General features: G+C 45.1%; 1 protein-coding gene and 1 long non-coding RNA gene across 2 annotated transcripts in view; both read left to right on the top strand.

The window, feature by feature from the left end:
- Nucleotides 1-10,717, top strand: part of LOC149453282 (uncharacterized) — a 70,338-nt gene extending 59,621 nt beyond the window's left edge. The window contains exon 13 of the mRNA XM_089688621.1: nucleotides 9,713-10,717. Within this exon, the coding sequence (XP_089544747.1) occupies nucleotides 9,713-10,274 (562 nt within the window). The 3' untranslated portion in view covers nucleotides 10,275-10,717. The remainder of the gene's footprint in view (nucleotides 1-9,712) is intronic.
- Nucleotides 10,718-11,204: 487 nt separating this feature from the next.
- LOC149453281 (uncharacterized) lies at nucleotides 11,205-13,664 on the top strand. The gene is made up of 2 exons (XR_016314721.1): nucleotides 11,205-12,838; nucleotides 12,875-13,664. It is a non-coding gene; the product is annotated as an uncharacterized LOC149453281 (long non-coding RNA).
- Nucleotides 13,665-15,388: the final 1,724 nt, after the last annotated feature.

Raw genomic sequence — 15,388 nt, 5'->3', positions numbered from 1 at the left:
ATGCAACTTCAGCTGCATATTGCGCAATTGATACTGGTGACCAATAGAAAATTGCATGTATACTGAGATGATGCAATATTAGCCTTTAATTGCATCACTTCACTGCATAAAAGCTGCAGTATCTGTAGCTGATTGTAGTTCGACAGCGTCTTTACATTTCGTTTTATGCTTATATAGGCTACTCAGTAATGCCTCGAACTTGTGTGAATAAAGCAGATAATTTCTGCTATATCTGCGGTGAAATAACTTTTATCTCACAAAAAAGGAGGATAACAGGAATGATTAAGAAAGCCTACACCTTGTATTTTGGCTGCAAGATAGGAGACCAGGACAAGAGCTGGGCACCACATGTGTGCTGCAATTCTTGTGGGACGGCACTGGAGCAATGGTTGAATGGAAAAAAGGCATCTATGCCTTTCGCTGTGCCAATGATTTGGAGAGAGCCAACAGATCATGTTAGTAATTGTTACTTTTGTATGGTGCCTCCAATTGTAAAAGGGCTAAATAAGAAGAAAAAGTTATCTGTGCACTATCCAAATATTCCATCGGCAATACGTCCAGTTCCTCATGGAGAGGGGCTACCAATTCCTAAAGCACCAGAATCCTTCGTGGTTGAGTCAAGTGAGGAAGAACCTGAAGCGTGTAGTCACGTGCAGTTGTAAGAGATAGCCCTTTCCTCGAATACAAGAGAAAAGCCAAGAGAAGCCAAACCGACACAAACTGAAGACAAAACTAGTGAGAATCCTAAGTATTAAAATGATTCAACTTAGCTTATGGCTATCATTTTTCTTGGTAATCCTATGCAATATATTATGCCATTTAGGCTTTGTTATGTAGTCAATATCACTTGCTTTATATTTGTGGAAAGACATCTATCTATATAATTATTGTGCATTATGTAGTCATTACGCCTATAGTAGAAAACTTTCCGTTTACAGAAAAACTAGAGCCAATTGACAAATTTCATTGTTATATTTGAACTCAGAATGTGAAATTCATTAAGAAATGGATCCTTTTGTTTCCAAAACTGGCAAAAAATAAAAATTTGTTGAACAGTGTAATCAAAGATTTACAACCCATCATAACAGAGGATGGAACTCTGAAATATTCCAGCAACCCCCTATACTGGCCTTCAGACAACCCTCCAATACTGGACTTCAGACAACCCCCCAATACTGGCCTTCAGACAACCCCCCAATACTGGCCTTCAGACAACATCCCAACCTCAGAAATAAACTAATCAGTAGGAAACTTCCTTCTGATCAAGATGTCACAAATAATGCTGCAATAAAAAACGCTGCAAACTGTGCAACCAAATCAATCCATCAAAAAGTGTCAGACACTCAAAAATGGATCTTCAATATCTCCGGATCATAGAGCTGCACCTCCAGTAATGTTGTGTACCTTCTCCAGTGCAGAAAATGCAGCAAAGGATCTTATGTTGGCGAAACAGGACAGAAGTTGCAAACAAGGATGAATTTGCACAGACACACCATCAAGGAACATAAAGATGACCTCTGCACACCTGTAGGACACCATTTCACACAACCAGGCCACACAATGGGAGACCTCAATATTTTAGTTCTTAAAGGAAATTTCAAATTCATCCAGGAAAGGAAAACTTTTGAACTCAGAATGATAATTCTATTTGACACAAGAGATAACGGCCTGAATTTGGACATGGGATTCCTCACTCATTATCCAACAGTTTTATGACTATTAGCTGAACCCTGACTCCCTCTGTGAGTGTAGTATCCCCCCCTCCCCCCTCGCTTTGGCTGTATCTTATCTCTAGCCTTTTTTTTTGTTCTTCATCTCTTCTAACATTCTGCTGAAACTTTGTGATTTGTATAGTACTGCTTGGACTTTGAAGAAGGGGACATACCCCGAAAGCTTGTCCTCAAAATTGTATGTTAGTGCAAATAAAAACGTATCACGGACAGTACTTAATTATTTCTGCTGTCTGAGGAGAAAAATTCCCGCCATAGGAATACACCAACTGTGAGAGGGGAATGGGGACTCTAGAAATTCTGATTTTCACCCTGCTAGGGCTGTACCATCTACATCTTAACCACTTCAATCCCGGGCACTCTCACCCCCTTCCCAATTTTCAGCTTTCAGCGCTATCACACTTTGAATGACAAATGCACGCTGTACCCAAACTAAAATGTTATCATTTTGTTCACATGACTAGAGCTTTCTTTTGGTGGGGTTTACATTTTTTGCTAAATTAACAAAAAAAAGACTGAAATTTAAAAAAAGGATTCTGGGAGGTCACATGATATTACTCTCATCTCTATTAATAAAACCCAGACCTGACCAGAGAGGTGAGGAGGATTCCGGGAGGTCACATGATATCACTCTCATCTCTATTAATAAAACCCAGACCTGACTGGAGAGGTGAGGAGGATTCTGGGCGGTCACATGACATCACTCTCATCTCTATTAATAAAACACGGACCTGACCGGAGAGGTGAGGAGGATTCTGGGAAGTCACATGACGTCACTCTCATCTCTATTAATAAAACATGGACCTGACCGGAGAGGTGAGGAGGATTCTGGGAGGTCACATGACATCACTCTCATCTCTATTAATAAAACACAGACCTGACCGGAGAGGTGAGGAGGATTCTGGGAGGTCACATGACATCACTCTCATCTCTATAAAACACGGACCTGACCGGAGAGGTGAGGAGGATTCTGGGAGGTAACATGACATCACTGTTATCTCTAATAATAAACACAGACCTCACAGGAGAGGTGAGGAGGATTCTGGGAGGTCACGTGACATCATTCTCATCTCTATTAATAAAATACGGACCTGACCGGAGAGGTGAGGAGGATTCTGGGAGGTCACATGACATCACTCTAATCTCTATTAATAAAACACGGACCTGACCGGAGAGGTGAGGAGGATTCTAGGGGGTCACGTGACGTCACTCTCATCTCTATTAATAACACACAGACCTGCCCAGAGAGGTGAGGAGGATTCTGGGAGGTCACGTGACGTCACTCTCATCTCTATTAATAACACACAGACCTGCTCGGAGAGGTGGGAAGGATTCTGGGAGGTCACGTGACGTCACTCTCATCTCTATTAATAAATAACAGACCTGACCGGAGAGGTGAGGAGGATTCTGGGAGGTCACGTGACGTCACTTTCATCTCTATTAATAACACACAGACCTGCCCGGAGAGGTGAGAAGGATTCTGGGAGGTCACGTGACGTCACTCTCATCTCTATTAATAACACACAGACCTGCTCGGAGAGGTGAGAAGGATTCTGGGAGGTCACGTGACGTCACTCTCATCTCTATTAATAAAACACAGACCTGACCGGTGAGGTGAGGAGGATTCTGGGAGGTCACATGACGTCACTCTCATATCTATTAATAAAACACAGACCTGACCGGAGAGGTGAGGAGGATTCTGGGAGGTCACGTGACATCACTCTCATCTCTATTAATAAAGCACAGACCTGATTGGAGAGGTGAGGAGGATTCTGGGAGGTCACATGATGTCACTCATTGCTATTAATAACCATATCAATGTTGGGGGGAGAGCCGGAAAGCACAGTGTGGACAGGGCTGTGCTGTGATTGGCTGGTCAAGGCTGATAAAGTCAGGGCTCTCCTCTATCTACGGACCACTTACTGGAAACATATGGTGGAATCCCCAGTGAAAACATCCTCAGTCTCAACACTTTCCATACTTGAACTTGAATTATACTGTACTCCTGAGCAGGGCCATGTTTACCCGCACAGGGATGAGCACAGGTGTACAGGCAGTCCCAATGATGTCAATTGGGAAATAGCATCTACCCAGACACATCCCCCATGTCCCAACATGACATCTGTATGGGTGCAGATGCGTGTCCCTGACCTCACACTGTCTGCATTCTGGGACCTGCACCCACATGGATGTCATATTGGGACACAACGGCTGTGCCTGGGTAGTTGCTCTGTCCCAATTGTCATCCATGGCACTGCCTGTACACCTGTGCAGGTAAACATGGCCTGCACAGGAGAACAGTATATAGAAAATTAAATATAGATGGTGCAGCGCTGGGACAATAGCAATATATAACAAAGAAATAGCAAACATAAAGATATGCATGAAACTTATAATAATAAAGTGATCACAGGTGCGTATAAGTGAAAACGTCCTTTTATAAACGTGAAACTCATAATCCAGGTGATCATGCAGAATTCTTCTGGTGTGACACAAATGATAAAATCACGTACTCACCAGATGCGCAATTTTATAGCACATAAAAATATATATCTCTCATGAAGTCAGCTGGGTCATCAGGGAATACATCAATCCCAAGGAAAGGACCCGCTCCTGGATCATCACTGGCACGTTACACATCTCGTATGGATGAGTATACTGTGGGTAATGGGACTCACAATGTTTTGACCAAGTGCCTGAAGCAGACAATCCAAACATCCATCTATCTTGTCAGATGTGCAGTCAGATCCACTTAGCTTGAACTTCTCCAAGGTGTCACTTAAATTATCTGAGCCTCATTGTGATCTGGCGATGTGAATGAAAGCTTTCACTCAACTGCACATCTGACAAGCTAGATGGATGTTTGGATTGTCTGCTTCAGGCACTTGGTCAAAACATTGTGAGTCCCACTACCCACAGTATACTCATCCATACGAGAGGTGTAACGTGCCAGTGATGATCTAGGAGCGGGTCCTTTACTTGGGATTGATATATTCCCTGATGATCCAGCTGACGTCATGAGAGATATATATTTTTATGCGCTATAAAATTGCGCATCTGGTGAGTGCGTGATTTTATCATTTGTGTCACACCAGAAGAATTCTGCATGATCACCTGGATTATGAGTTTCACGTTTATAAAAGGACGTTTTCACTTATACGCACCTGTGATCACTTTATTATTATAAGTTTCATGCATATCTGATGCACATTGTCACTTTGTATCAGCACTTTTCAGTTCATATCCTATATGTATTTAATTCATACCTTGATATATAGTGCTTATCTTTATCTTTGCTATTTCTTTGTTATATATTGCTATTGTCCCAGCGCTGCACCATCTATATTTAATTTTTATATTTTGAAGGAGTATTTGGTATCTCTTTGGTGTATTCAGCAGCTTATCAATTAGCGCTCACTTTCACAATTTTTTTTTAAATTTTGTCAGGAGAACAGTATAGTCAGCCCTGTGTGGTCGAGGTCTTTTAATAATGCAGCACCGTCCTAGCTAGCTAGTGGGAGCTAGATGATTATTTCTTAGTTACAAGGCTGAGTGGCAGCCGAGGAGAAATAGACAGAGGGGGTGAAATTTGGGTCAGGACTGAGAGGCTCTGCAGATCTGTTCACTGATACCTCTCCCTGATCTAGAGACTTGGAGAAGTCTCTAGAACTCAATGGGCGGGGGTGAGGAGGAGTTGGTCTGCACTCTTCAGGGATTCTTACCAATCCCCAAGCAGGAGGCTTGGCATGGGGTCAGGACAGCCCTTAAGAGTGACTGCGCCTGCTTAGTAGCAGGAGAGTTCAAGTTGAAGATGGAGTAAGCAGGATGGAATATGGTGCCTGGGAGGAAGGGGCCTACCTACAGGTGGAGGAGCTGGAAGGGAGGATATCTCAGTCTCAACAGTCCCCTGAGAGAGGACAGCCTGGGAAGCAGGGACAGAGTCAGCCTAGCATAAGGCCTGAAGACAGTCGCCAACCCACAAGCTATCAGGAAAGGACCGAGTGACCCCACACCCCTGGGGCAGATAAGGGGAAAGGGCATTCTGATAGGAAACCTGACTAGCCTGCATCTGGGACTGCTGATCTTCAAGTGACAGATTCTGGGTCCCCTTGGCCAGGGTTTCCTTCAGGCAGCTGGGTGAAGAGGAAATTTCATCTGGGGTCTGAGGTGGTATGCAAAGGGAGGTTGGAAAGCTCTCCAAAGAAGAAAAAGCCTTCTGAGCACTTGTCCATAGTTCCAGGAAGTTGTCCTCAGCCCTTAAGAGTGACTGAGCCTGCTTAGTAGCAGGAAAATTCGGGTGGATGATGGATTGAGCAGGATGGAATATGGAGCCTGGGAGGAGGGGGCCTACCTACAGGTGGAGGAGCTGGAAGGGAGGATCTTTCAGTCTCAACTGTACCGAGAGAGGACAGCCTGGGAAGCAGGGACGGAGTCAGGTTAGCATAAGGCCTGAAGGCAACCACCAACCCACAAGCTATCAGGAGAGGACCGAGTGACCCCGCACCCCTGGGGCAGATAAGGGGAAAGGGCATTCTGATAGGAAACCTGACTAGCACGCATCTGGGACTGCTGATATTCAAGTGGCAGATTCTGGGTCCCCTTGGCCAGGGTTTCCTTCAGGCAGCTGGGTGAAGAGGAAATTTCATCTGCGGTCTGAGGTGGTACACAAGGGGAGTCTGGAGAGCTCTCCAAAGAAGAGAAAGCCTTCTGAGCATTTGTCCATAGTTCCATGAAATTGTCCTCAGTTGAACAGTTCCTTGGGCATCCCATGTACCCCACGTCCCCATCCAAGTTATCAACCCTTTAATAAAATCACAAAAAAACAAATTCAAGGACTGTTTACTGTCGCTGGAGTGTGAGGCTGGAATGAAATGTGTGTTGCCTGGCTGGGCAGGACTATAAGGGGACCCAAAACTCTAGCGATTCCTAAGGGGGAAGTGCTACAATAAAAAAAAACGTTGTATTCTAATTGAAATTTTTCACAATAGTTATACAATAAAATTATTGGGGTTATTTTTTTGTGCGTGGACTTTACTGAAACCATAAAGCGTGCATAAATATGCAATACATTGGAAGAATGCACCACAAGGACACCGGTAAAGTGTTGAACCGTAAGCCTGAATTTTTTTAAAGATCTCCAAAAGATGGCTTTTACTGAAAGTGGCACACAAAGACAGGAAGTGATGCAACAGACCGGAAGTTCCGGGTGAGAGGTGAGTCAGGAGGAAGTAGAGAGGGGCCCTTGCTTGAACTGGCAGCAGAGGAGGTGATAAGATTTTATGTTCTATTAGGATTAGCAATTGTATGCATTTTACAGAATAGGCAAGGTTAGGAATAATAAAAATGCTGTCAAAGAACAGATTTCATAGGTAAGATATGTGGGAAAAGAGTATTCAAGGTATGACAGTGGGCCGTATGAACAGGAGAGGAGGTCTACAAAGATTCTGAAGGTGTTGACCAAGGGAGCCGAGTTTATGGGACATTCTCCAGTAACAGACAAGGGATGTGTCTGGATGGTGACTGTATCATTGTGTGTGTCAGGTTCCTATAAGGTGTCAGGGTGTCACTGTCTATTTCTCCATGGAGGAGTGGGAGTATTTAGAAGGACACAAGGACCTCTACAAGGACGTCATGATGGACAATCAGCCGCCCCTCACATCACCGGGTAAGAGGAGACTTTATTGGAAAGGAGAGAGCAGTACGGAGGCTCCACCTAGATCCCCCATCATCTGATAAACACAGAAACAATGGATTCATTCAGTGCGTGTGTTTCCTACAGGTGGATCCAGTAATGGGAACCCACCAGAGAGATGTCCCTGTCCTCTGTATTCCCGGGATTCCACACAGGAAGGTCACACCATCCCTCACCATCATAAGGCAGATGGATCCAGTAATGGGAACCCCCCAGAGAGATGTCCCTGTCCTCTGTATTCCCGGGATTCCACACAGGAAGGTCATACCATCCCTCACCATCATCAGGTAGATGGATCCAGTCATGGGAACCCACCAGAGAGATGTCCCCATTCTCTGTATTCCCGGGATTCTACACAGGAAGGTCACACCATCCCTCACCATCATCAGGTAGGTGACAGTGAACAAATAGATCCTGAAAAAGAATTCTCAGCTAAGAGAGAGGACATTTTACTATGGAATCTTTTCTTACCTTTTACCGATGTATTCTACCATTTTTGGGCTAGGTTGCAGAACTGAAAGACAGCAAAATTGAGGTGAAAGAGGAAGAAGATGAGAAATTCATGTATGGAGATCAACAGTCTATGGAAGGGAGTGGTCATCTGTATTCTCAGGATTCCACACAGGAAGATCACACCATCCCCCACCATTTTCAGGTAGATGGGATTGAGCAAAATAAATTATTCCAAGCTAAAAGAAGGTTCCTTTATGTAATCTGGTTACTCTTTATAAATGTATTCTATAATGTTTGGGGTTTAGGAAGAACTGAAATACATCAAAGTTGAGGTTAAAGAAGAAGAAGAAGAGACGTTTGTGAGTGGAAATCAGCAGTCTATGGAGGAGGGGGAGATGATTATGAAAAGTAAACCGGAGGAACTTTCTCTACATATTGAAGCAAGTAAGTCATAAACACTAAATTCAGAAACCGTTCACATTTTTATTGTTCTTTAATAAGTAGAAAATATGTATTTACTTTACTAGGGTGAATAAAAAGTTGTCCATCAAATTCACACCAAAAAATAAAAAAAAAATTTATAAAGTTTGACCCAATATTCTCTAAAGAACATAAAGAATTCTTTCCTGTTCCCAAAAGGCAATTGAATAGCAACCTGGACCAACATATAAAAGGTCCATCTCCATTCCTTAGTAAAATGTCATGTTCCCAACAAATGAGGAAGAGATACTGGACACCATATGGAAGGTCCATCTCCATTCCTCAATACAACGTCATGTTCCCAACAAATGAGGAGGAGATACTAGACACCATATGAAAGGTCCACCTCCATTCCTTAATATAATGTCATGTTCCCAACAAATGAGGAGGAGATACTGGACACCATATGAAAGGTCCATCTCCATTCCTCAATATAACCTCATGTTCCCAACAAATGAGGAGGAGATACTGGACACCATATGAAAGGTCCATCTCCATTCCCCAATATAGCGTCATGTTCCCAACAAATGAGGAGGAGATACTGGACACCATATGAAAGGTCCATCTCCATTCCTCACTATAACGTCATGTTCCCAACAAATGAGGAGGAGATACTGGACACCATATGAAAGGTCCATCTCCATTCCTCAATAGAACGTCATATTCCCAACAAATGAGGAGATACTGTACACCATATGAAAGGTCCATCTCCATTCCTCAATATAACGTCATGTTCCCAACAAATGAGGAGATACTGTACACCACATGAAAGGTCAATCTCCATTCCTCAATATACAGTCATGTTCCCAACAAATGAGGAGGGGATACTGTACACCATATGAAAGGTCCATCTCCATTCCTCAGTAGCTGGACCAATTTACAGAATATAACACTTGGAAGCTTTAAACGAGGAATACTTGTGACAATCATTTTTAAATTGTTTTCCAACAGATGGATGTTATGCCTGGAATACCAAGGAGAGATATCCTATTTGTACAAATATTAATGGAGAAGACAATCGCATGGTACAATATGCACCTGGAGATCATAGCATTAATCAAAGAATGCATCACCTACCTTACCCTTTTCACACTTCGATGGATCCCTCTAATCCTGAGGAGTCGTCTGATAGATCACATTGTGTTACTCTAGATAGCGCATATAGTTCACCAGATCCATCTAATCCCAAGGAATCTTCTTTAAGGCATGAAGGAGTTCACAAAGTGAAGAGTTTGTTTACATGCTCAGTGTGTGGGAAATCATTTACTCGAAAAAGAACACATCGCCAACACCAGAGATTGCATACGGGTGAGCATCTCTACTCGTGTTCAGAATGCCATAAATGTTTTATTGACAGAGGACATCTTGTTAGACATGAAAGAATCCACACAGGTGAACGTCCTTATTCATGTTCAGAGTGTGGGAAATGCTTCACGCAGAAAGGAGACCTTCGTATACACCAGAGAATTCACACAGGTGAAAGGCCTTATTCATGCTCAGAGTGTGGGAAATGTTTTACAGATAAGAAGGTTCTTCTTGCACACCAGAAGTATCACACAGGAGAGCGTCCTTTCTCGTGCTCGGAGTGTGGAAAGTCATACATTGTTAAAAGTGAACTTATTAGACACCAGAGAACTCACACGGGTGAGCGTCCTTTCTCATGTTCAGAGTGCGGGAAATCTTTTACTCAGAAGGGAACCCTTCATAAACACCAGATAATTCACACGCGCGAGCGCCCTTTCACATGTTCAGAGTGCGGGAAATCTTTCATTGAGAAAGGAAAACTTATTATACACCAGAGAAGTCACACAGGTGAGCTTCCGTTTTCCTGTTCAGAGTGCGGGAAGGGTTTTATTGCAAATGCAAAACTTCTTAGACACCAGAGAACTCACAATGCTAAGGTTCCCCTATCCTGCTAGTGAGCAAATATAACTAAACATCACAAAACATTTAGCTGCTGTTGTAGTGTGGATGGTGGGAGGAGAACTGTCAGAGTATATAGTGTGGATGGTGGGGGGAGAGCTGTCAGAGAATGTAGTGTGGATGGTGGGGTGAGGAGAGCTGTCAGAGTATATAGTGTGGATGGTGGGAGGAGAGCTGTCAGAGAATGTAGTGTGGATGGAGGAGGAGCGCTGTCAGAGAATGTAGTGTGGATGGTGGGAGGAGAGCTGTCAGAGAATTTAGTGTGGATGGTGGGAGGAGAGTTGTCAGAGAATGTAGTGTGGATGCTGGAGGAGATCTGTCAGAGAATGTAGTGCAGATGGTGGGGGGAGGAGAGCTGTCAGAGAATGTAGTGTGGATCGTGGGAGGAGAGCTGTCAGAGAATGTAGTGTGGATAGGGGGGGGGGAGCTGTCAAAAAATGTAGTGTGGATGGTGGGGGGAGGAGAGCTGTCAGAGAATGTAGTGTGGATCGTGGGAGGAGAGCTGTCAGAGAATGTAGTGTGGATGGTGGGAGGAGAGCTGTCAGAGAATGTAGTGTGGATGGTGGGGGGAGATCTGTCAGAGAATGTAGTGTGGATGGTGGAAGAGAGCTGTCAGAGAATGTAGTGTAGATGGTGGGAGGAGAGCTGTCAGAGAATGTAGTTTGGATGGTCAGAGGAGAGCTGTCAGAGAATGTAGTATGGATGGAGGAGGAGAGCTGTCAGAGAATGTAGTGTGGATGGTGGGGGGGAGCTGTCAGAGAATGTAGTGTGGATGCTGGAGGAGATCTGTCAGAGAATGTAGTGCGGATGGTGGGAGGAGAGCTGTCAGAAAATGTAGTGTGGATGGTGGGGGGAGAGCTGTCAGAGAATGTAGTGTGGATGGTGGAGGAGAGCTGTCAGAGAATGTAGTGTGAATGGTGGGGGGGGGAGAGCTGTCAGAGAATGTAGTGTGGATGGTGGGGGGGAGGAGAGCTGTCAGAGAATGTAGTGTGGATCGTGGGAGGAGAGGTGTCAGAGAATGTAGTGTGGATCGTGGGAGGAGAGCTGTCAGAGAATGTAGCGTGGATGGTGGGAGGAGAGCTGTCAAGGAATGTAGTGTGGATGGTGGGGGGAGAGCTGTCAGAGAATGTAGTGTGGATGGTGGAAGAGAGCTGTCAGAGAATGTAGTGTGGATGGTGGGGGGAGGAGAGCTGTCCGAATGTAGTGTGGATGGTGGGAGGAGAGCTGTCAGAGAATGTAGTGTGGATGGTGGGGGGAAGGAGAGCTGTCAGAGAATGTAGCGTGGATGGTGGGAGGAGAGCTGTCAGAGAATGTAATGTGGATGGTGGAAGAGAGCTGTCAGAGAATGTAATGTGGATGGTGGGGGGAGAGCTGTCAGAGAATGTAGTGTGGATGGTGGGGGAAGAGAGCTGTCAGAGAATGTAGTGTGGATGGTGGGGGAGGAGAGCTGTCAGAGAATGTAGTGTGGATGGTGGGGGAAGAGAGCTGCCAGAGAATGTAGTGTGGATGGTGGAGGAGATCTGTCAGAAAATGTAGTGTGGTTGGTGGAAGGAAAGCTGTTAGAGAATGTAGTGTAGTTGGTGGAAGGAGAGCTGTCAGAGAATGTAATGTGGATGGTGGGGGTAGAGCTGTCAGAGAATGTAGTGTGGTTGGTGGGAGGAGAGCTGTCAAGAGAATGTAGTTTGGATGATGGAAGGAGAGCTGTCAGAGAATGTAGTGTGAATGATGGAGGAGGAGAGCTGTCAGAGAATGTAGTGTGGATGGTGGGGGGAGGAGAGCTGTCAGAGAATGTAGTGTGGATGGTGGGGGGAGGAGAGCTGTCAGAGAATGTAGTGTGGATGGTGGGGGGAGGAGAGCTTTCAGAGAATGTAGTGTAGATGGTGGGGGAGGAGATCTGTCAGAGAATTTAGTGTGGATGGTGGAGGAAGAGAGCTGTCAGAGAATGTAGTGTGGATGGTGGGAGGAGGAGAGCTGTCAGAGAATGTAGTGTGGATGGTGGGAGTAGAGCTGTCACAGAATGTAGTGTGGATGGTGGGGGAGGAGATCTGTTAGAGAATTTAGTTTGGATGGTGGGAAGAGAGCTGTCAGAGAATGTAGTGTGAATGGGGGAGGAGATTTGTCAGAGAATGTAGCGTGGATGGTGGGGAGAGGAGAGCTGTCAGAGAATGTAGTGTGGTTGGTGGGAGGAGAGCTGTCAAGAGAATGTAGTTTGGATGATGGAAGGAGAGCTGTCAGAGAATGTAGTGTGAATGATGGAGGAGGAGAGCTGTCAGAGAATGTAGTGTGGATGGTGGGGGGAGGAGAGCTGTCAGAGAATGTAGTGTGGATGGTGGGGGGAGGAGAGCTTTCAGAGAATGTAGTGTGGATGGTGGAGGAGGAGAGCTGTCAGAGAATGTAGTGTAGATGGTGGGGGAGGAGATCTGTCAGAGAATTTAGTGTGGATGGTGGGAAGAGAGCTGTCAGAGAATGTAGTGTGAATGGGGGAGGAGATTTGTCGGAGAATGTAGTGTGGATGGTGGGGAGAGGAGAGCTGTCAGAGAATGTAGTGTGGATGGTGGGGGTAGAGCTGTCAGAGAATGTAGTGTGGATGGTGGAGGAGATCTGTCAAGAGAATGTAGTGTGGATGATGGACGGAGAGCTGCCAGAGAATGTAGTGTGAATGATGGAGGAGGAGAGCTGTCAGAGAATGTAGTGTGGATGGTGGAGGAGGAGAGCTGTCAGAGAATATAGTGTGGATGGGGGGAGGAGAGCTGTTAGAGAATGTAGTGTGGATGGTGGAAAAGAGCTGTCAGAGAATGTAGTGTGGATGGTGGAAAAGAGCTGTCAGAGAATGTAGTGTGGATGGTGGAGGAGAGCTGTCAGAGAATGTAGTGTGGATGGTGGGGGGAGGAGAGCTGTCAGAGAATGTAGTGTGGATGGTGGGGGGAGGAGAGCTGTCAGAGAATGTAGTGTGGATGGTGGGGGGAGGAGAGCTGTCAGACAAAGTTCCTCCCAACTTTGGAAATTGAGAATGGAGGATACCCCGGGATGGAGAAGACAAGCAGCGTGTGGAGCGTGTTGCAGCCTAGATGGGTGTGGCTACATTGTGAGGAATATATTGGATGATTTATGATTATACCGAATCTAAGCCTACACGTGGTCTACAATCTGCATATCCAGCCATGTACACGCAGGGGCTCAGGAACGTTTTGTTGCCAACAATAAACCTTTGGTACCTCAAGAAGAGGAAGACATGACCAATACAAAACTAAAGATGTCCACACTAAGTACAGTAATAATGATGTAAAAAAATATAAAGATATAATTTAGTCCTGTATATACTTTGCTTTAGTTTTACACATACTGTATATGGATATTAAAAAGAATATCAAATGTTTTTTTTTTAATATTGTTGGCATTTTAATTGATGTCCATTTTCCATATGTAATAGTGCATGCAACATAAAAAAACATAATATGGGGCAAGATGTTATGACCCGAGGTGCAGTATTTATATCCTCCACAAGATAATGACTTGATTTAATGTGAGTTAAACACACAGACAAGAAGTGATGGATAGGAAAAACAGGAAGTTTCGGGTTGGAGGTGATTTGGGAGGAGGTTTTTTATCTTCTGTAGAACCATTTATCCAAACTTTACTCCAGAACCTCTGGTTTATAGACCGGATGCGTCCTAAATATAGAACCATTTATCCAACCGTCCATCCAGAGCCTCTGGTTTATAGACCGGATGCGTCCTAAATATAGAACCATTTATCCAACCGTCCATCCAGAGCCTCTGGTTTATAGACCGGATGCGTCCTAAATATAGAACCATTTATCCAACCGTCCATCCAGAGCCTCTGGTTTATAGACCGGATGCGTCCTAAATATAGAACCATTTATCCAACCGTCCATCCAGAGCCTCTGGTTTATAGACCGGATACATCCTAAATATAGAACCATTTATCCAACCGTCCATCCGGAGCCTCTGGTTTATAGACCGGATACGTCCTAAATATAGAACCATTTATCCAACCGTCCATCCAGAAGCACATTTGTCAGGTCAGGCTCTGATGTCAGGGGAGGAGGCCTGGCTCGCAGTCTCCGCTCTAATTCATGCCAAAGGTGTTCTGTGGGGTTGAGGTCAGGACTCCATGTCTTTATGGACTTTGCTTTGTGCACTGGTGCGCAGTCATGTTGGAACAGGAAGGGGCCATCCCCAAACTCTTCCCACAAAGTTGGGAGCATGAAATTGTCTAAAATTTTGCCTTAAGTGTTCCCTTCACTGGAACTAGGGGGCCAAGCCCAACCCCTGAAAAACAACCTCCCACCAATACCCCCCTCCAACAAACTTTACACTTGGCACAATGCAGTCAGGCAAGTACCGTTCTCCTGGCAACTGCCAAACCCAGACATGGCCATTGGATTGCCAGACAGAGAAGTGTGATTGGTCACCCCAGAGAATATGCCCCCACTGCTCTAGAGTCCAGTGGCGGTGTGCTTTACACCACGGCATCCGAGGCTTTGCATTGCACTTGGTGATGGAAGGCTTGGATGCAGCTGCTCGGCCATGGCAACCCATTCCATGAAGCTCTCTACACACTGTTGTTGGGCTCATCTGAAGGCCACACCAAGTTTGGAGGTCTTTAGCTATTGACTCTGCAGACAGTTGGCGACTTCTGCGCACTGTGCGCTTCAGCATGCGCTGACCCTGCTCTGTCATGTGACGTGGCCTACCACTTGGTGGCTGAGTGGCTGTTGTTCCCAGTTGCTTCCACTTTGTTATAATCCCACTAACAGTTGAGCGTGGAATATTTAGTAGCCAGGAAATTTCACGGATGGACTTATTGCACAGGTGCCCACCTATCACGGGACCACGCTTGGAGTCACTGAGCTCCTGAGAGCGACCCATTCTTTCACCAATGTTTGTAGAAGCAGTCTGCATGCCTAAGGGCTTGATTGTATACACCTGTGTCCACGGAGGGGATTGGAGCACCTGAATCACATGATATGGAGGGGATTGGAACACCTGAATCACATGATTGGGAGGGGATTGGAACACCCGAATCATATGACATGGAGGGAATTGGAACATCTAAATCACATGATTGGAACACCTGAATCACATGA

The sequence above is a fragment of the Staurois parvus genome, unplaced genomic scaffold (genome assembly GCF_062004578.1).
Source record: "Staurois parvus isolate SC_StPar_1 unplaced genomic scaffold, SC_StPar_1.0 ptg000449l, whole genome shotgun sequence".
Lineage (NCBI taxonomy): Eukaryota > Metazoa > Chordata > Amphibia > Anura > Ranidae > Staurois > Staurois parvus.
Note: the sequence above shows the minus strand (reverse complement) of the source record. Positions and strands in the feature narration are given on the sequence as shown.